At 33.0% G+C, this 22,751-nt stretch overlaps 1 protein-coding gene across 2 annotated transcripts in view; it reads left to right on the top strand.

Annotated features, from left to right (window-relative positions):
* The window catches only part of LOC108907394 (protein groucho), a 251,560-nt gene that overhangs the window by 160,183 nt on the left and 68,626 nt on the right, over positions 1-22,751 (top strand). For both annotated transcript variants that reach the window (XM_023454257.1, XM_023454258.1), the window contains exons 2-3: positions 9,263-9,360; positions 20,978-21,041. In XM_023454257.1, the coding sequence (XP_023310025.1) occupies positions 9,263-9,360; positions 20,978-21,041 (162 nt within the window). The remainder of the gene's footprint in view (positions 1-9,262; positions 9,361-20,977; positions 21,042-22,751) is intronic.

Below are 22,751 nucleotides of genomic sequence, written 5' to 3'. Positions count from 1 at the left end.
AACTATTGTTATATGTATCATATATGATGCCATATTACTCCCGTGCTTAGAAAATAATACCCAGCATTTATATTTGGAAAATATTATCATATTTCCTTACGTTTGTTGTCATATTACTCTCACGCTTGCAAAATGTTGGCATATTCCCCAACATCTTTTATCAAATTTGGATTATATTGTCATACTTCCTAACGTCTGTTGTCATATTACTCCCATGCTGGAAAATATTGAAATGTTCCCTAGCAGCTGTTGCAATAATTGGAAAATATTGCCATATTTCCTTACATTTATTGCCATATTACCCTGACGCTTGAAAAGCTTTTACATATTCCCCAGCTTCTTTTGTCAAGTTTTGAAAATATTTTTATATAATATATGGTGCCATATTACTCTCACGCTTGCAAAATGTTGGCATATTCCCCGGCATCTTTTATCAAATTTGGTTTATATTGTCATACTTCCTAACGTGCTTGGAAAATACTGAAAGAACCTGTTGTCATATTTGGAAAATGACGGCTGTATGCTTGAAAATATTGACGTATTTCCAATGTTACCGTTTTAGATGGAACATATGGACTAATTCCACAGTCTAGTCATTCTTCAGTGTTGGAAAAATATTGCCATATTTCCCAATATTTGTTGTCATATTTCCCCATGTTTGGAAAATATTACCATATTCCCCAACGTGCCTTGCCCATATTACCCCTTTGCTTGAAAAATAAGGGAATTTGATTCACTCTTAAATGTTTGTTGTTAGTAAAGGTTAATCGCAGATCATACCATATTAAAATCAAGTTGTCATATTCCCCCTCTGTTGTAACAGCCTGAAATAATGATGTAATGATGTAAACATGGTACGAGTGACAAATTCAACGCCATCTATGGAAGGATATAAGTTCGATAAATTCACGCCCTTTGTTTTGTGCGTACTAGATCATCGAAATATCGCCCTTACAGGATAAATCCAGCCTCGTAGGGGAAGGGGGGGGGCAACAACCCGGTCCCCGATAACCGCAACTGCCCGCAGAGTCCGCTCCTTCCGACAACAATAGAGTCCTTTCTTCTCGCCACCTTTTTCTCCATCGTCCTTCTGCGAATCCCGGCCGGACGGGCGAACCGCAGGCATGAAGGGGCCGATAAATTTTACCATTTCGGGGAACACGTTTCGGTGCCCGTTTTTAATAAAGGAAGGTCCGACAAGGAGGGTCGGGCCCCGATAGGAATCGGCACGTGAGAGCCTAAATGTTCCACGTTACGAATTGATTAGCCTAAGAGGGATTCGTGCAGGGACGTGCGCGGGGAGGGTTTTTGACGTCAGGGGCGGGTATTGTAATGAATTCGATTTTTTTTGCCCTGCAATTTTGCTCGTTCTGTTTGGTTTCCAAGGAGGAGGACGGCGTCCTTAGTGATTAGGGGAACTATTACAAACAATAGTAGTAACTTAAATATTTTACTTTATTGCAAAAAATATACTCAACATAAAAATTAATGGGGCAAAAAAATTTCCAAATTTTTTTAGTGATTATTTTGAAAGGCTGTAACTTCGTGTATAATGGTCGTGTGGAGAAAAAAAAAAGAAGCATCTTGAATCTTGAATATTCTAGTTTTTAAATTTTGAGATGAAAAAATTTTTTGAGCATCACTTTCGGCGCAATCAAAAGAAATAATGCAAATAAGGCGAACATTTTACAAATTTTTTTTTCAAAACTTCACATGGGCTCAGAAAATTTTTATCTGACTCAATCAATGCCAGGGTCATTTAGCCTGATTCCTCAGCTTCTATTTGGTTTTTTTAAATTTTCTGTACGATTATTTCTCATTGAGATATCATCGATAGGTATATCATGAACTAATGATCGTACAGCGAACGGAAAGTGGGTTTTTGTTAAATCAATACTCTTCCCGGGCCGTTTCGTATGTTTCAGAAAAAATATTTGTATTAATATTAATTTGAAAAAGTGCAAAAATGACTTTTTCAGCTGTATTGGAAAATCAACGACTATTTTGCAAAAAAAATAAAGCAAACAAAAATTTTTGCTTTATTTTCCTCACAATTTCGCGTTAAATACTCATCGAATATCGAAACAAAAAAAATTCAAAATTTTGAAAAAAAATAAAACTTCAAAACATTTTTTACCTTAATTTTTTTCATATTTCACATTGAATCAAATGTCGAAAAAAAATTTGTTAATAATATATTTTTTTTTAAAAAATTGGTAGTTTTGAAAAAACATTTTTTTTAAGGTTTGAGAACTCGAAAAAAGGATCAATAAATGGTATAGCGATGCATGTAAAAAAAAGATTCTCTTGGTGGTTTCAACTAGTGCTGGCAACTGAAACCGGTTTTTTGGATAGTCGGTTAACCGGTTTCGGATAATTCGGATTTCTATGAAATCCGAAAACCGGTTATTCGGTTATTCAATTTTTCAAATATCCGAAAACCGGTTATTCGAATCTTCAAATAACCGATTTTTCGATGATCTACTTCCTTTTTTTTTAGACATCGATTTTTCCGATTGCAATTGACCTTTTTTTTTGGAGATCGATTTCTTCGTAAACAAATTTGACTTCCAGATTTTTGTAAACACCTTTTTTTTAGACAATTTCTCCGGGTCTGTCTTTGTAACACACCGATTTTCAGATATCCGGTTTTGGCGATTCAAGTAACGGGTTATTCGAATAACCGGTTTTAGCAACTATTCGACTAACCGGTTTTATCTGAAATCGGTTTTTACGGAACCCGGTTAACCGGTTTCATTTTTTTCCGGTTTTTGCCAGCACTAGTTTCAAGTTTCAACTTCAATTAATGCAATTAATTTTAACTCGATGAAATAAGGCATGCGAAGAAAGAAGTCGCATCAAAACTGAACAGAAAATGATCCAGTATAATTTTTGAACATTTGAAATATTTAATGTGAAATTGTTAAAAAGATAACGCAAAAAATTTTCGAAACAAGTGATTTTTTTTAACTTTGATTTTTTTTTTTCGGTATTTGATGAGTACCTATTTAACGCGACATTGTGAGAAAAATAAAGCAAACAAAAATGTTTCATCTTAATCATCATTAATTATTATTATTGATGTTTAACGAGCAATAAACCTGCTCCTTTAACTTTTTTTAGAACTTTGACGAAACAGGAAAGCAAAGCGGTTCCACCGATCGATTTCAAAATTTACAGGTCTCATGGGTATGTATTGAGTTAAAAAAAGAACCCTACAAACATTAGTAATTTTTGCAAAGTAGTCGTCGATATTCCAAAACAGCAAAAAAAGTCATTTTTTGCACTCTCAAATTAATACTGAGTATAATTTTTTTTCTTAAACATACCAAAAGGCCCTTAATGAGGATTGATTCTAGTTCCCAAAACCTACCTTCCAGTTCGCTGTACCATATTAGTTCATGAGATACCGGTGATAAAAAAAAATACTTCACTCAACACCCGATATCTCAATGAGAAATAATGTACAGAAAATAAAGAAAAATCAAATTGAAGCTGAGGAATCAGGCGAAATTTTCCATGGGCAGTTCTGAAAAAAAAAATGCAAATTTTTTGCCTTGCATTATTTATTTTGATTGCACCCAAAAAATTTTTTCATCTCTAGATTTCAAAACTAGAATCTTCAAGTAGTTTCTTTTTGTTCTTGATATGACCATTATTCACGAAGTTACACTTTTTCAAGAATCACTAAAAAAATTTGGTAATTTTCCTGCCGAGTTTATAATTCTTGACTAAATCTTTTAATAAGCCGATTTAATTTACGATTAATTTTTAATGTCAATAATATTAAAAGTTGCTTATTAAGATGACCGATATTTATTTAATTCATGTGGATATTTGAATGTAAAAAAATAGAGTTCATAAGGGCTCTACAGTGTAGTATTTAATTTCTAACAGTAAAAATTGTAGAAGGTAACAAAAAATTTTTTAAATGTAACATTGGGACTACCTAATAAAAATTAAAACACGAAAAATCCTCAAATTTAAAAAAAAAAATGGTATAACCTTATATCGCTGAATTCGTTTATAGCAGAAGCATTATCTATTTGTGCTATAAAATATAGGGCGTCCTATTAAAAAAATGTCTGATATAGGTCTGTCAAACATGGCTCAAAAAAATAGAGAGAATACAGAATAGTGAAAATTTCAACTGGAAAAAGAAATATGAAATTTGTTCCATCATTTGGGGACACACTGTATATCAAGCACTAATTTTTTACTTTTTCCTCACAAATAAAATTACATTTCGAATCTCCGACTTGTTCTACTTGAAATGTCAACGAAACGTATTCTTTCTTCCCGCCCTTTCCGTTTTGGCACTGTAGCAACCGCGCTATTTATCCCAGTTGAAGAAAATAATAATAAACTCAAACCTTGGGGTTTAACAAGTGTATAAGCAAGTGTTGTGCATGGATAATTATAACAATTTTAATTATTGTTACGTGCCCGCTATCTATACGACATGTATTAACTTCCCATTCAATACGTGGGATATTTTTACGACCCGATGATTAACTAAAATATGGTAGCTGATACGGGCTCACGGTGCAATAATTGGATATCGTTAGGCGATTATCGCGACATACAGGGCGGTCATAAATTAATGGCGTGCGCAATAATATAAAAAAGTCACCGCGTATTATTGTTTTGATAAACGTATAAACCGTCCGTTTCTAGTAATTTATGAAATTTAACTGTTAAATGCCACAAAAATATAAAAAATCTAGGTGCTTTTATTAATAAATTGTTATTTATTGTAAAACTCTGGAGGTTTTACTATACAGGGTGTTTAAATGAGACCGCATATTTTAGGCAGTCGTACAGATTGGTATTTAGGATATGTGATAGTTCTTTTGCGAAATTAGAATTAAAGAGGATTTTTTTAATATAAAATTTGTTGAAAACCGCTGGTTTCAATGCAGTTGTACGCACAACGTAGATCAACTATGCAGTGTTGCCAGTATTACAATCTATTAAACCAATAAACTATTTCTGTGTACACAAATATTGAGCTTTTTTGATACAACATAAAATATGTTCTCCAAAATTAAAGTAACTTTATTTATGTTTACATATTTACACATATTTCCTTGATATTTGAACAAATGTATGGTCTACCTTTTATTTTTGCTGTATTTAACACCTTAACGTTCAATTGGAATATTATTTTGGTCTTCATACCTACTTTGCATACAAATTTTTTAATGCATGTGCACTTTATTGCCCAAAAAAACACGATTTTAACATGCCTACCATTTCACTATTCATTAAACCATTATGTTTTACTTGAACGCACCGTAGTTTACTAAAAATATGCATTAAATACATTAAAGGCACTCAAAAGATAAACACCGTTCGTGAAAATAACAAATCCACACAAATACATCAGTTGTGTCACCTCTCCCTACGTAGAATCACATTTCCCAACAGAACCGGACTGATGTAAATTATCTTAATTCATCGAAAAATTCTTACAATTAGTTTCAAAATCTGAAACGTTTTCTTTTTAATAATAAATGATAAATGATGATATTTCAGAGCTTCTGCCCATAAAAAATAGTCATACCTGCTTGATCTATCCCTCTTGTATTTAAAAGGATGTTAACATGAAAAACCAGACACCGTAAGATTTAAAAATTGATGGATTTTGAAGTAAATTGGTAGGGAGTGAGATTTTGAATAGTGTACAATAAAAAATCACTAATATTTAACTTTTAAGATTTGAGCAAGTTGCAGTTTCCAAATATGTGCCTTTTCAGAAGTTAGTAAGAAATATATTGGCCTTAATTTATTTTTTACTTATAATGTTGAGGCTGTAAATTCAAACACCCTATATAAATATTTAAATACATCCACCAACTACAACTTACAGACGTTTGTGCGAAAATACAAAATAAAATCATGGAAAAAATTCTAGCAAAGAACTGAAATGAAAACTGAGACATTGAGCCGAGTACGGCTCTGTTAAAAACCGCGCCTCCCGAACTCTAGACCAGCAGCGCGCAGAGTTTTGATTACGTTCCATGCGAACAGCGGTTCTCAACTTGTATAGTTTTTCCGAAGACAGTTGAACATGTAAAAAATGCCTTGCAATAAAATTTAATGACTTTCATAGGCGTCCTTAAAAAAGTTTTTTGCTGAAGGTAGAAAATTATAATAATTTGTATATGATGCGCAGAAAATTTCTATTATATGTTCATTTGGCCAACAACATATTTTAATTATTTATGTCCTCTAACAATTTTGTTCCGGTTCAGAAGGTCTCCAAAATACCATGTTGTAACAATATTATTTCTCCCTTTCGCAATTGTAATGTCAATGATTAAATAGAAGGTGCCTATAATAAATTAAAATTACCTGAATCTCAAATCCCAAATAACGCATTGCTGCACTGCACTGTTGGTTGGGCAATTTCTCAACCACTTTTTTCAAATATTTCAATTCCGAGTTGCTGCGTTAGCGACCGAACCTGGTATATATTGCCAACCTCTTGGTTCTTCAATTGAGATCGGAAAGACTATACACGTGATTGGACGGATTTAAAAAAATATATTCGTAAGTTTGAGATTCACCATGTATGTATCAGTTTCCGTACAATTTTTAAAGGGACATTTAAAAGGTTGTACTTTTCGATAGCAACAGTACGTGGATTGTGTAACGTTTTTATTGCTTCGGTAGTTATTACTCAAATAATTTATGATGTATGATTCCGTTTAATATAATATTTATATCAGAAGCGGCAAGTAGCTATCTGATCGATAACCTAATAGGGGTATTACTGGTTGTTTGTCGGAGACGTGTCGAAATTGATTGATTCTAAAAATAGGGGGCAATGGGAATCGCTTTTAACTTACTAAGTGGACATGTGGACAACGGCGTACGGATGATGTTGCAAGGTCTGAAATTTGAGTGTCCAAATTGGAGTTGCGCGGCAACACGAATGTGAATATTTTCATAAATTCTGAAGACCACGTAATATTACTCCTAAAAAATTCGCCCCCACTTAAAGCTACACCCTGTATATTCCACTCTCGTCACATTGCATGGTAAACAGGCTAATTCGCCCAACGCCAAAAACGTGTAACAATCATGTTGTCGGTTCCCAGATACAAATCGGAAAAACTTCGTAATTTCATACAGAAATTGTTGCCATTAATAAATTCCAGGTCTGTCACGCCATACTCTATCGGCGGATGTACGTATGAAAACATTAAACATAAAACTTTAATCAGCGGAATTACTTTGCTTAATCAGTGAATGAGGAGGGGTGCCCATTTTTTTAATTCGGTCGGCGGTAGCTCTGTAGTCGCCCGAAGAGGGCGCTGCTATTTCAAAATTGACCGGTGTAGAGATGTGATGATTTTGAGACCTTGTGATCGCTTCCGTTCGCAAAAACGAAACTGTCAACAGAAGCTGAGAAACTTTTATTGTATAAGTATTGAAATGTATGTCGGCATCACTCTTATAATCGCTTGTGAATTCGGAGCCACTCGAGGAACTGTCACCGTCGAGGGAATGTTGAAGGGCTTGTTATCCCTTCATAATGCATACATAAATAATTCCGTTTCTAAACCCCTTAAAACCGTACTGCACTGGATCTCTTGACAAAATGTATTTCTAATATGATGCACTACAATAATATAGTAATACAGGGTGTTAAAAAAAAGGGTAAAATATTTAAGGAGGTAATAGTATGAACCAAAATAAGCAGAAAAGTCTCAATAAACATGGGTCCGCAAAGTAACGGTTGCGGAGATATGGAATGTTTTATGTTTTTTAGCCCCGTTTTTTATTTTGCAAAAACGTTGTGTATTTTCTTAATAGTTGGTTGATGTTTAGTGAAACAAACAGTACGTATTTGAAAGTTGTTCTCAGTGCACAAGTTTTCTTTCGCTATGGCTGGTTACTCTAACGCAGAATTAACAGACATGCATTTCATGTATGGTCGTGCTAATGGGAACGCCACCGAAGCGCGACGTCTTTATGTTGACGCTTATCCAAATCGCCAGATTCCTTCACAACGCATGTTTGGAAGAATTCACCAAAGATTGCGTGATACCGGTTCCTTGAGCAAACAGTGCCATTTATCCGGAAGACCAAGGTCGGTATCCACTCCTAGAGCAGAAGAAGAAATTCTAGCACTGGTAGAGCAGAATCCAGGTACGAGTGTGCGGAGAATATCAGCCGAGGTAGGAATTAGTGGTCCTCTTGTTTGGAGAATCCTTCACGAGCAACTGCTTTATCCATACCATGTGCAACGAGTACAGGCCTTAAATCCAATAAATGATCATCAAGCACGTTTGGTTTTTTGCCGCTGGTTTCTACGTCATGATGCTGAAGACCCTCGTTTTCTTGCAAACATTCTTTTTACTGATGAGGCCGGGTTCACAAGAAATGGAGTGTTTAATTTTCACAATACGCATATTTGGGCCGACGAAAATCCTCATGCTCTAATAGAATCTGGACATCAGGCACGTTTTTCATTAAACATTTGGATGGGTATTGTAGGTGACAGGTTTCTAGGTCCTGTTGTTTTACCAAACCGATTAACAGGCGCTGCTTACCTCAACTTTCTGCAGAACACACTGTATGAGTTTTTGGAAGACATTCCTTTGAATCAGAGGCAACAAATGTGGTTCCAGCATGATGGTGCTCCAGCTCATTTTTCCATGGCCGTTAGAGAGCATTTACACCAAACTTTTCCACATAGATGGGTAGGAAGGGCCGGACCTGTTTTATGGCCTCCAAGATCGCCTGATCTGAACCCTCTAGATTTCTTTGTTTGGGGATATTTGAAGACATTAGTGTATGGTACTCCTGTAAATAGCCTGGAAGAGCTGCAGCTACGGATTAATCAAAAGTGTCAAGAAATCCAAACCAAGGAGGGTGTTTTCGAAAGAGTTCGAATATCGTTGAGACGAAGATGTCGTGCCTGCTTGGAAATGGACGGAGGGCACTTTGAACATCTTCTGTAACTTTGTTTTTTGTTTGTTAAAAGCTTCCTTTGTCGGTTTATTCCTAATAAAATAAAATGTTTGAAAAACGAATAGTGGTCCATATCTCCGCAACCGTTACTTTGCGGACCCATGTTTATTAAGACTTTTCTGCTTATTTTGGTTCATACTATTACCTCCTGAAATATTTTACACTCTTTTTTAACACCCTGTTCAAGCAGTTCATTATTGCCTCGCCCTATATATTTTTCACTTGTCTCTCACTGTTTTCACAGTAACTTAACGAGTTTTTTTCTTTTTTTTTTCAGGGACCGCCACCACAAGGTGGCCAGATCAAGTTTACAATAGCCGACACGCTGGAGAGGATAAAGGAAGAGTTCAATTTCCTTCAAGCGCAATATCACACGTAAGTACACTGAAAAAAGTGGTTATTTGATCGTATCATACGTCAGTCCCATCAAACCCACCTTTGAGATTATTACCACTCGATTTCTTTGCCTATTTATTGAATTTTGTTATAACTTACTTACACAAGTAAGAAACCGTAACTCGCAGACAGTTTCTTTTTCGGTCTTAACGTTTAAGTGTCATTTTTTGGCTTACCACTCAGGCTGTGGAAAAACGCATTTTTTTGTTGGACAAAAACCGGGGCCACTGTCCTACAAGCAATTTCAAGGGAAGCGGTTGCGTGCCCCCTTAACCATAAATCATTCCAATGGTATTTATTAAATATTACTTTCTGCGGGCTAAATTGCATTTAAAGTGACGATTTATATTCTCGCGATAAAAGTGGAACTCGTTCGACCTTTTTGCGGCCATTACGGTAATTATAAAATCGCGATCCGCGCGGGCCTGGCAAGATGAAATATTCAATGCCCGTTTGGCCGCATTTTTCTGCCGGTGGGTAGGTAATTGTTTTGAGGCTAATCGAAAACTATTGGTGGTTAAATTAACGTTTAAATATATAACGAGACACGCAGGTCCTGTCCGTTTTGTGACTTATTTGCTTCAGACTGAGATATTTTAAGGATTTAAGTTTAATATATAGAGTGAAGTAATATTTTCTTTGCGAAAAAAATATGAAAAAAGTCAAATTCAAAATAGAAATACATGGTTTTTTAATGAACAACGTTTTGCTCACCAATTTACTATACAGCAAGGCTGTATCTCTGAACCATGACGTCAGCTACAGTGGTTCATCGCAGTACACATACACAGCTACCGACTGAACTTATAATAAACAGTTGCGTTTAATTAATTTTTGAAGTTTTCTATTTAATAATATCAGATTTAAAAATACTGAATGAGTTTTGTAAAAAAAAATACACGATATATTATTGTTCAGCAAAAACGATCAGGAAAGTGTAAGTGTACATCTAATTTTGTGATACTTTACTTGAAGGTATAATTTTATAATTAAAATAAAGTAATAAACTAACACCTATACCTATAAAATATGACAAAAAAAGACTTACCTTTTGTTAGGGATGTGAATAAATTATAGAAAGATTTGAAAAAGGAAATCAGAAATGGTATTTTTAAATTTACACAACATATTAGAAAATAAATAAAACATAAAAAATAAACTTTTTATACTGAATTCTGTAAATATACGGGGTGATTCAGTCATAATTTTAATAGAAGATAGGGGAAAATGGGTAAAAAAAATATTTTCAAATCATTATTTAAACCCCTTCTCTGACCGCTGACCCACAAAAGTTTATCGAGAGTGAATCTTGACCTACCGTATTATTCGGTCACTAACCTAGTATTTACTGCGTTTTTAATTCCTAGTGAACAATGAATAAACATCTTTTTACTTAGACATATGAATGAATAAAATATTTTTTTTTTTCATTTTTAATATTAACAAGTATTATTTATTTGTTAATTGTTTTCGAATGTTAGGTTATTACAATTTAGTATTTTTATTATTCTTAACGTTTTCACTATGTTTATAATACGATACCTAGTGACTTATTGCTTTTCAAAGAGTAGTATGGTACATACCTATTTAAAATGCTATTACGACTAAAATAACACTCCGTCCATAGATAGCACTTTCTTAATGAAGTTGGAATCCGCTGAAACTGAAACCAGTTGGAAAATTCAAGACTAGTGGGGAAATCAGCTGTTTCGCTTCAACGTTCTGTGGCTAATTTGCTTATTTTTTAAAAGATCGAGTATTTTTTTTTTCGATTTTCTGTCTCAGACTCAGTCAGACTTTCCAAGTACGTGGTTAAAATTAATAATATTATGACTATCACCCTATATATTCAGAATTATGAACATCTGAAAAATGTAATAAATCTCATTACACAATCTGTACAACTTTGTATAGTGGCCCAATAATCTCTCGACGACTGAAATTTTGTAAAAGATAATAGTTATCTTCAACAAAAAGTTCGTTAGATAGAACCAAAACATCTTCACAAATATGGCATTTACATTTTTTTAGGAAAATAAAACGATATTTGCGTCTTTATAATCCGATAATGGTTCATTGTGAATCTTATTCATTCAAGTAATAACACAATTTTTCCTTCACTGAAAGGTACACAAAAATATTTTTGGGATACTGTAAAAATGAATGCCTTCTAAAGTTGGATCTGTTAAAAATTTATTAATAACGGTTTTTAATGTTTTTAAATAACACAAGACAGAAGAGCCTCTTAGATATTTATGGGGCATTCGACCAAATCGACCACTTTTAACCCTGACCCCTTTCGATTTGGCTGAAACTTTTTTATTGTTTTCTACCCCATTGAAAACCTCTGAGAATTTTATCAAATTTCTTCGCACAGCTCAAAAAAAGTTATGAATTTTTGAAAAAAAATGCATTTTTTAAAAAAATAAGTCAAATAACCATAACTTTTTCAAAAATTCAGTTATCGCAACATTTTTTTTCAAAAATTTTGTTTTTAAATGTACTTTTTGAAAAAAAAATAGTTCAAAATTATCTGAACCTATCTTCACTGTTTTTTCGAAAAAAAACCGAAAATTTCTCGATTACCTATCATTTTTGATTTTTTTTTACTTATAAAAAAACTGCCATTTGTTTAAATCCTCAAATTTTTTTATTTGAGTTCAAATGTCTTTTTTTAGTCACTGTTCGTCAAAAAATGGACCAAATAACTTTTTTCATTTTCTTTGTTTTTAGATGTACTTTTCGAAATAAAATATAAAAAAATTATTCAAAACGATCTCTTTTTTTCTTAAATTTCTCTAAAAAAATCGAAATTTTTTTCATGTTTACCACTCAATAATTTCTTTCATTTTTTTTTTAATTTTGTGATTCTATATACATTTTAAAACATTTTTAAAATTATGTGAAATAAGCTAAATTTGAAAAAAAAAATTTCTATCAAAAAACATTTTGAAAATGGTAGTCGTCGAGAAATTTTAGTTTTTTTCGAAAATTGAAAAAAAACAGTGAAGATAGGTCCAGATAATTTTGATCTATTTTTTTTTCAAAGAGTACATTTAAATACAAAATTTTTGAAAAAAAAACGTCCCGATAACTCAATTTTTGAAAAAGTTATGGTTATTTTTTAAAAAATAAGCTATTTTTTCAAAAATTCAACTTTTTTTTTGAGTTGGGTGAAAAAATTTGAAAAAATTCTCAGATTTTCAATGGGGTAGAAAACAATAAAAAAGTTTCAGCCAAATTGAAAGGGGTCAGTCAGGGTTAAAAGTGGACGATTTGGCGTAGAATGCCCCTTATATACCGACCGATGATAAAATTAAATTTATAGAATATCGATATCTTTATTTAGGAGTGCTATATAATTTGAATTGTTCAGTTATAAATGAAAAACAAATTATTCTGGCATGTATCCACAATCAGGTCATTTTCAAGGTCATGTCAAGATAGCCACCTCCCCCCCCTTTTCACCCTACAACTTTTGTATGAAACATTTTTTTTAAGTGATCCCAACAAGGTCCTCGGTTGTTTCAAGTTTCTTGTTTTTTTTGGCCAATTTTTGGGCAAAATATGGGTTAAATCGAGAAAATAATAACAGTTTTTTTTTTTTTGGTTTTTCTGTCGAAATTCGTGGCAAAAAATGGTTGTTTTCATTAAAAAAAAACATCTTCCGGTCTAAAAACACCACTTCCGGTCTAAACCAGAACTCGTAATATGGAACTTTCAATGGCCCTCTCGGTGCCCTACAATTTTTGTCTGAAACTTTTTTTGATATAATCAAGTCCAACCGAGATATCATTTTGTCTCAAGATAAATGCCCCACCCGGTGTACATATTTAAGATTCACCCTGTATGTGGAAATTCCTACATAAACAAACTACTCCAGTGATTCCTAAACTTTTTCCATTGCATATCTACAGGGTGTTAACGAACTTGGAGAGGTACTTTTAATGAAAAATGGGTTACGAAAAAAGAAGCATTGCAAAAAATGTATCATAATTTTTTGTGCGACCTTTTGGTAGCTTCACCTCGTTACTCTCATACTTAATTATTTACTGGATTTCCTGATACGGAGATGAGACGCAGCTTACCTGTTCCATGGCCTTCTAATTCTCCTAATGTTAATCGTTTAGACTTTTATTACTATTAGACAATTACGGGATATGTCTGTAAATATATGCTAATAGTTTATCTCAAGGAGCTTCCTTATGTGTTGACAAAGGAGGCGGTAGCACCGAATACTTACTGCGAGAGTACTACTTGTCATTCCCTCTCCACCCCAGCAGTTCTCAAAATGTGTGCACGTTTTTTAGTTGTTGCAGTATTTATTTTTCTTTTTTTGTTTACTTTTTTGTTTCATATGGTTTAATATGCCATGATGAAAAATTATGTCTCACTTTATAAACATCCCCCTACGGAAAATGTGTCACGGGTATCTCTACACACCTTTTTTTCCGATTAATTTTTTAATATCTATAAAGCATTAAAGTAAAAGCCCATTTTCGATAATTGCTATTGAGTCAATATCTTGCGACATGTTAAAGTCTATTATTACCCGCGAAACTTTTAATTGCCTTTTCCATCGTAAACCGACGAATGACACAACCCGGCAATCCATAAAATGCACAAAAGCATTTAGCTGCACGTTCCCATATATATTATTAATGATCTGCCTGTCGTACATAACAATTTCCGATAAAAAATTACATTATTACGAAACGAAACGCGAAGTAAATTTCCCACGGATTACGGATACTTCTGATACAGCAATTCTTCGCCGTTCTATAGCAATAAATTTATTAAGTGCAGACGCGGGTAGAGTAGAGTAATTAGATAGGCATCGAAGCCGGGATTGGCTGATTTGAATTTGGGAGGTTTTTAAAAAGGCTATTTGGAAAAGTTTGTAAGAAACACTATGACAGGAGAAATTCGAAACGTCGGAAAATTGGATTACACTACTCTTGAAAGAATACAAATGCAAGAAATTTTTATCTTTGATCTTGTTTCTGCGTGAAAGTCATAATGTTGTTACAAGAAAGCTTATGAAAAAATGTATCATACTTTTTTTACATAGTCCTCTTGCGTCTTAACTTACTTGGATTCTACAACTAGAGAGTTCACAATTCAAGAAAAAACAGGAAAAATTGGAAAGAAACTTTGTGCTTTTAGGGGCAAAAGGGTTGGAAGGGAAAGAAGTAACGGTCTGCAGTTGTTTAGCGCAAAGGCTGCAGTTTTCCGGGACTGGGTGACTTGGGTGGGGGAAGGTATTATCTTAAAATGCTATGCTTGTAACTTAATTACACAACTGAGCTGTTCAACAACAAAATGGTATGGGGCGATGGGTGAGAAGTGAGAAATTGTCAGCATGCGCAAAAAATCCGATAAATTGGGAAAAATGTGAAAATTTTAATTAATACGACATAAAAACAGACTAGAAAAAACATTCAATCCTCAAATTAGTCAAGTTTATGCAAATTAACATTAACAAAAGATAAATATAATAATCAATGAAAAAAAAATCGACATTTCACGAGTACTAAAAAAACATTTAAAGTGTTTTTTAACCAAATTTCAACATAGAAACAAATAAAAAACTAAAAGGATTATAACTAATACAGCGAAGAGATATTGTTTATAACTTGCTCATGCTTATGTTTTCTAAAACCCTCCTTTAAAGAGTACTATAAATTTACTGAAAATTATGCATAAAAACATCCCTCTTAAGGGAAAAAACCTTCATAGTACATGTCTGAGTCTTCTGATTTCAGATCTTGATGAGGAAATGGTCTGATGTTTTTTTGATTAAAATAACGCTTGGAATAGGCGAAAAATATAGTTAAAAAATTGCCTTCTGGTATTTAGCCTTAGTTGTTTGTGAAACAATGTCAAGGATTCTTATATTATGATGTCGATGTTTTCTATAACATTCAAATTGTTATCAAAAGTATTACTTACCATTTTTAAAGGGCGTTTGATAATAGTACCTAATATTTTATAGTCACAGCTTATTAAAGTTGAAGCTGATAATATTACGCATATTTATATTTAGGGGAAGGTTGTTTTTACAACACTATTTTGACTGACACTGATGTAAGCGATTACAATCGTCAATGGAATTAATTTGAAGATATAATTTGATATCATCGGCATATAATAAAGTAACTAATACTGTATTTTAGAAAGATGTTAAATAGTAACGGTCCGAGTATTGAACCCTGTAGTACGCCTGATAGAACGTATATGCTCTTTGTGTGCCACGGTGACGAGACATTAGACATAGTTCAAATACTAGAGAGAGAAAATTTGGACACTAGTGGACATGTCCTTCTCAACTAAAATAATGGCGTCCACCTAACGCTTCCGGTTATACCGGAAGTTGACATCATCTTCGTTATTTTAAATAGAACACCCTGTAAATTATTGCAATTTTGGATTCTACGTCAATTTTTAAATGAACTTTCATAAAGGTTTCCTGTTCTTAAAGTTAACCATTTCTGATATATTTAATTTTTTTCAAAAATATTTAAAAAAGCACTAACTAATGCAAAAAGATGTGCATTTTACATTAATAATGTTAGAGCGATACAATTTATAGGGTACATAACTAAAACTCTAAGCTGATTGTCATGATTTCAAAATGACTTAATTTCATACAGGGTGGTAGAAATTTAATGCTGAATTTAGTCAACTTTAAACCATCTTAACTTATTTTTGTTAAATGGAACATCCTGTATACTTTTGCGCAACCTGATGAACAATTTTGTTCTCTTTCGATTGGTATAATGGTTCCCTATCAATTTAACACCAGTCCATAAGATTTAGGAAACTATACTTCGGCTGAAGGCAACAAGATATAAAAAATATGGGAAAAGATAGTAAAACATAACATATATTATTTTTAGAGGTTTCAAAATGTATTTAAAATACAAATTACAAAATACCAGTACGAGAGTATTTTAAAATACTTAAAAATAAAATACCTACCCTTTGGCAAAGTATTTTAAATATAAATTGCTTAGTATTCAAATAGTATTTTATGTTTGTTGAAATTAAATACATACCTACATTGAAAATATTTCAAAAATTTTTTTCCTAAATGTTACGCCAGCATATTATAGGAAATTTATTCCAGTTTTCGAAACTGCCCTTCAATTCTCTGTACGACCATTTGTCGCCGAGATATCGATGATTGAAGACAAAAGGATCCTTTTCCATTAAAAGTCCGATATTTCGATGAAAAATGGTCGTATCTAAATTTAAAAAAAGGAAATTGGTGCTGAATAAACAAGGGATCTGGTCCATGCAATGGCTTAGATGAAATTTCCAAGTCCGTGGACTCAGAAAAAAAAATTGCAAAATTTTTTTAACGCGCTATTTCTTAAGAGTTGCATGATAACCGTAGCTCTTAAAAAATTTCCACTGAAAGATCTAAAAACTAGAATTTTAAAGCTTCAAAATGCTTTCTCTTAATTCCCAATATGACCATTTTTTACCTAAATACAGTCTGTCAAAAATCATGGAAAAATTTGGGAAATTCTTTTGACCCTTTAATTGTTTGCATTAGTGTATAGTTATCAAAAATGCTTCGTTTATTATAATGTTATCAACTTAGAGACTTTTTCTAAATGCCTTGTTTGAGCATAATGCAACGCATAAACATTAGGACTCCTGCCAAAAAAAATGTACATCAAAAACCCACATTTGTCTTTACCCTAGAATTCCGCACTGCTTGAGACCACCCGCTAAAACTCCTCTTACCGGTACCTTAATGGAAAACATAAATCCATTTAATCCCTTTTTAAAGCGCGCGCCCCATCCCGGTTTGTTATTCATTTCCGGGGGTGTTGCTGGATTTCTTTTCAAACTCGCGCCTCGGAACCCCCGACCTGATGAATGTAAGCTCTCGCTCGGGGCTGGTCAGCCGGGTGTAATGGCAGTAGCTGCTACAAGAATGTAGGCAATCAATCTTGGGGTCTCGCGAAGGCGACGGCGGATTGAAACGCGAGATTTGCCGCACTCGCCGACAAGTTGGGGTTACTTTACTAAAGCGCCGGCCACATGCCGCGTCTTATGGTAGGATTTATCTGCGTCGAAAAAACGTTACAGATAAACAATCGCGTATGGACAGAAAGTTTGAACTAATTTTGGAACTGTAAAAAAAAAACTGAAGACTGTATTGAAACAATGAGCAAAAGTCCACAACATTTTTTCGGGTTCTCGGTCTTGGGCTTGCGAGGGCTCGTCGGATCGGATTTTTTTTTGTAAATAATAGTAAATTATATTAAATGACACTATCATACCCCGGACCGACCCCCCGGGGGTTGAACTTACCCCCGTTCGCAATAGAAAAATACTCAAAAAATTAGAAAAAAGGACTGTAAGGCTCCATAGGAGGGGAACCACGATAGTGGTGCTATTTTTCATCCCACTCTCCCGTAATTATCCCCAATGTACAAAAACCACCCCCTCTTCCATGCTGTTGGTCCTGGGCATGCGATGATTCGTGGGATCGGGTTTTTCATGGAATATCAAGAAAATTAAATATGTATTTAATAGGGTGGTGTCTCTTGTGAATATATGTTAGTTTATCATGTTTTAAGAGCCCCCTCAAAAGATCAGCTCAAAAAAATTTTTTAGAGGTCGCTCAAGATTTTTCAAAAATTTCCAAAATCGTCAAAAATTGATTTTTTTCTCGTTATTCTATCATCTATCTAGGTTAAAAAAAATCTCGATTTTGAAAATTTCAAATTATTATTTTAACTTTAAAAGTAGTGCACCTAAAATCTTTTCCAGCGACCTCTAAAAATAAATATCAACGAACTAGTAATTTTTTTTATTGAATTTGATGAACAAAAGAATAGAAATAAATCACGAGAAAAATTTCTCGAGGCAAAATTTATTACCGCACTGCGTGTATCAAATATTTATATTTTTTAAATTTTTTTAAATTTAGATGTCACGTGATTTATTTCTATTCTTTTGTTCATCAAATTCAATAAAAAAAATTGTTAGTTCGTTGATATTTATTTTTAGTCGCTCGAAAACATTTAAGGTAGAGATGTTTTAAAATCTTATGAGCTTTGACCTTCATATGCGCAGAAACATAATTCCAACCGTCGCCTACATTATTCTACGTCCTAAAAACATTACACCTATTATTCACAGTCTCTCTCGAGCTCTAGCGTAAACAAGCCTTTGATCCGATTACAAATATCATAATAAAATGCCCTATTCTTTATTATTTTAATTTAAACAATAAAAATATATAACGAACGTTCGCCAGTTGACTTTATTGATGCCCGAGCGCCTTAGTTCATGTCTACTTGTAATGATGCACATGGTCTAGTTCTGAGTCAATGTGTGCTCATGAGATATTAAAAGACCTCTACACTACTTTGAAAATTAACATAATTATGAGTGACCTTTAGAAATTAAAATATCGATTTGAAATTTTCAGAATCGAGATTTTTTTCAACCTAGAAAATTATAAAATAACGAAAAATTTTTGGGCCACCCTAATATTTAAGGACAGTTGACATCAGCAACTCCTAGGGGTTGAAACTACTCTACTTGCAATACCGAAATCACCCGAAAAGAGGAAAAACAGGGTCGCAAAAAGCTTCCTACGGGTTTTTAAGGTGGGGATCATGATGGTGTTATTTTTTACCCCACCACGTTTTCATTTTCCTTGCTTTCAAAATTCCACAACTTCAATTCATATTTATGTACATTTTGATTAGTGGTTTTTCTTTTATGAAACGCATTATTTTATCATCAACTATAACCTCTTAAAATTAAAACTCGATTTTAGATAACATTCTGCATTGTGTAAATTGTGTTGAATATACAAGTACAATTTTGTAAAAAAAAATCAAAAAGGGCAGTTCAAAAATGATTTAAAAAGTACACGATCACAGCATTCTACAACTGGGGTAGTTGTAAAAGGCTGTGACCCGAAACAAATAAAATTTTATAACACCACCATAAATTAAAAATCCATTAACTCCGAATTGCTATACACGTAAGCCATGTTTGATACTTGAAAAACTAATATAAACACTATCGCAAAAACGTTAATACTAAAGTCGGATTTCAGTATTCGGACTCGCCTGGGGACACGCGGGCGAATGACGTTACTGACTACAGTAGCCCAGTGATGTAAAGGTTGAAAATACTACAACTGGGGCCACGTGGAGAGAGAGCGTATTGCGCACAACGCGAATGACACTATAGACTACAGTAGCTCAACGATGTTAGGGTTGAGTAGGTTGAGGGTTCAATAACTTTTTCCTAGGAAATTATAGATTTTACAAAAAATTTTATTACGATACTCCATTTTTCATGACGCACCTATTGCCAAATTTTTTGGGATAAGTTGTGAATCGCCCTGTATAGTATTAATCCTCCTTTTATTTCATTCAAGTTTAGTTTAAGTTCTTACTACTAACTTAATGTTTTAATGTTACATAACATGCCTATATTTTTCCTCCACTTTTGAAAAATTTTTATTTGCTTATTACAAATTAAAATTATATATTTACTTAATAATTTTTTATACTACATTTTTTCTGTGAATTGAAACATGGGTCAAATAGATTTATATTCGAAAGTGGCGGTAGGAAAATTTTTCTTAAAAATAACACTACAAAAATGACCATTCACAAACATGGGCGTAGCTAGAATTTTTGATTGGGGTGGTCTCAGGGCTGTAAGCTCTATGGAGCCTCAAAAAAAATAGTTCTCGCAGTCAGCAACGTGCCGAATAAAATTTCAAAAACCTAAACACATTTTGATTTAATTCTAAAATAAAAAGATCACGTAGTCAGTGACTTACCGATATGCCGATATGATCTAATGATCTTCTGGGGTGGGCCGTGCACACCCCTGCTTCCCCCTAGCTACGCCTATGTTTACAAAGAATTTCTTGAACGACACGACATATTTTGTTAACTGAACAACCACTACAGTTAAACCAAATTAATAAATATTTATAGACAGGTAAATCCTTTGTATGTTCGTTCATATTAGAATAAAAGAAGAAAAAGTCAAATTTCACAAAATTCTTTATTTAAGTAAGCATCTTTAGGCCGGATTTTTTATTGACTATTCTTGAAAGATTTTCATTAAAAATTCTTACCTAATGGCCCTTTTACGCAGTCAAAGAAATTGATAAATTTTTTAATTAAATTGTGTAATAAATTGTCAATAAGTTTATGAGGAAATTGAAATTAGCCTTAATTTTTCTAGTGAATTCTAAATACATTTTGTTTAAAAATATGTTTCTGATCATTAAACTTGAATTAAATTGGTCTTGATTGTCTTGAAATTATTCATTAAGTAATTACAATAAAAATTGGACTGTGTATTCACTTCATTAATTAATTCATAAACTTCTTTGACTGTTTAGAACGACCATAAATATGTGAAAGGTTAACCTTTTATTCCAATAAGTACACTTAACTTTTCGCATATTTTGATATCTCTATTCGAGTCAAAACTGTTAGTAAGTACCAAGCGGTACATGTAGAATTAGCCCCACAACAAAAAAATCGCACACCTAATTAACCCCTCACTAATTGCACACTAATTTTCGTTTCAGGTTAAAATTAGAATGTGAAAAATTAGCTAGCGAAAAGACTGAAATGCAACGGCACTACGTCATGGTAAGTCAACACACAAATTATATTTAATTTGCATGGTATAATTAGCCGGAACAATGGTGCTATGTAAATGCCGTGTTTTAATTCCTTTGTCACTTTTTAATGTTGCCGGTAATTTAGAGTCTGCCGCAGTGAGAGGAGATATGGGACGTGGTTAAGTCGGCTCTCCTCTGATGCCGGACTCGAGAGGCTCGGCATTTTGTACAGGGCGATCGCCATTTTTTTGCTAATTATCCAATGTGCATACCATTCTCGAAAATCTAAAACTATATATTTTTCTTAAATTTTTATGATTTTTTTTTTTAATTCCAGTTGTCACTGAAAAATAAATTCGCTACTACTATTAATTTTACTGCGCCTATCTCTGCAAACTGTATTCGTTTGTCGACTGTCATTAATAACACACGCACACAATGAAAGAACAATTTTTTTCGTATATTGTTTATCATAGTATGACCTTCCTGTATTTTGACCCGCTGAAGACGATGTGGCCATCAGAAATGGTCCATCACGTGAGGATTTTTCTCTAACCTCAAAAAATAGCTCGAACTAAATCAGTAGAAATATCGATTTTCGTTGAAATATTTAAAATTTTGAAATTAAACAAACTTGAACAGGGTCAAAATAAAACCTTTTTATTCCTGCACTTTTTTCTCTAAAATGCCTCCTTGTAGAGGTACAGCCATTTTAACCAATTTTGAGCATTATTAAAATGATTATAACTCAAGTGAACACACGTATTGAGTCAAAATAAAAACTTTATTTGTGCACTTTTCATATGCTTTTTATATTTTATAAACAATTATGTACAGTGTAATAACATTTAAATAAAATGTTCCATCGTGGTTATTTTTACATGTTGTCTTTGTCAAGAGTGATATTAGAGCAAAAAGAAAACGAGATATTTCTTTGAAAGAGTACATTATTTAATAATTTCAATGCTAGTTAGGACAAATTTAATTTAGAATATAGCCAAAAATTTCACACGTATTTTGTTACAGTACTTACAGTGAAAAAAAACCTCAATTTCAATCAATAATGTATCAATCTCTGAGTTTTATTCATATCCGAATTACTTCTAACTATCAATTGAGCGAGTTTTGACTATTCTGAGTATATAAAACCAATTTAGAGTTGACTTTTTCTCTACTATTATTGAGTCATTTTTACTCAGACGTGGTTTTTAATGAACTAAATATTGATTTGAGTTCAAAAATAAATCACTCATAAATGATTAATGAGGATATACAATGTTGAAATTAATTCACTTCGCGGGGCCTCCTCCTGTCCTGGCATGAGTACATTTACTCTGATTTAGGTGCAAGTGCACCAAATACTAGTTTACGTGAGGATCTATTAAAGGATATATATATTTGGGTGAAAGTACTCAGTTTTAGTTTAAATATAATCACAAATGAGTAAAATGATCAAAATATCCAATATTGAGTGAAAATGTACTCAATAATTTCACTCGATCGATTCACTCCGAACATTTATTGCTTTCACTCACAGTTTTTTACAGTGTACTAATAGGAGAAAAAGATTTTTCTAAAACATAAATTAAAGTGTTCCTTTTTTAATGCAAATTTTATAGCGGCCATTATATAATTTTTGATATATTTCGTTAAATACATATTTACATGGCAGATAATGATAAATAATTTACGAAATAGTAATGATTGAAACTGGAAATATTAAGACATTTTTTGGTCG

The sequence above is a fragment of the Anoplophora glabripennis genome, unplaced genomic scaffold (genome assembly GCF_000390285.2).
Source record: "Anoplophora glabripennis isolate ALB-LARVAE unplaced genomic scaffold, Agla_2.0 scaffold20, whole genome shotgun sequence".
NCBI classification, from domain to species: domain Eukaryota; kingdom Metazoa; phylum Arthropoda; class Insecta; order Coleoptera; family Cerambycidae; genus Anoplophora; species Anoplophora glabripennis.
Note: the sequence above shows the minus strand (reverse complement) of the source record. Positions and strands in the feature narration are given on the sequence as shown.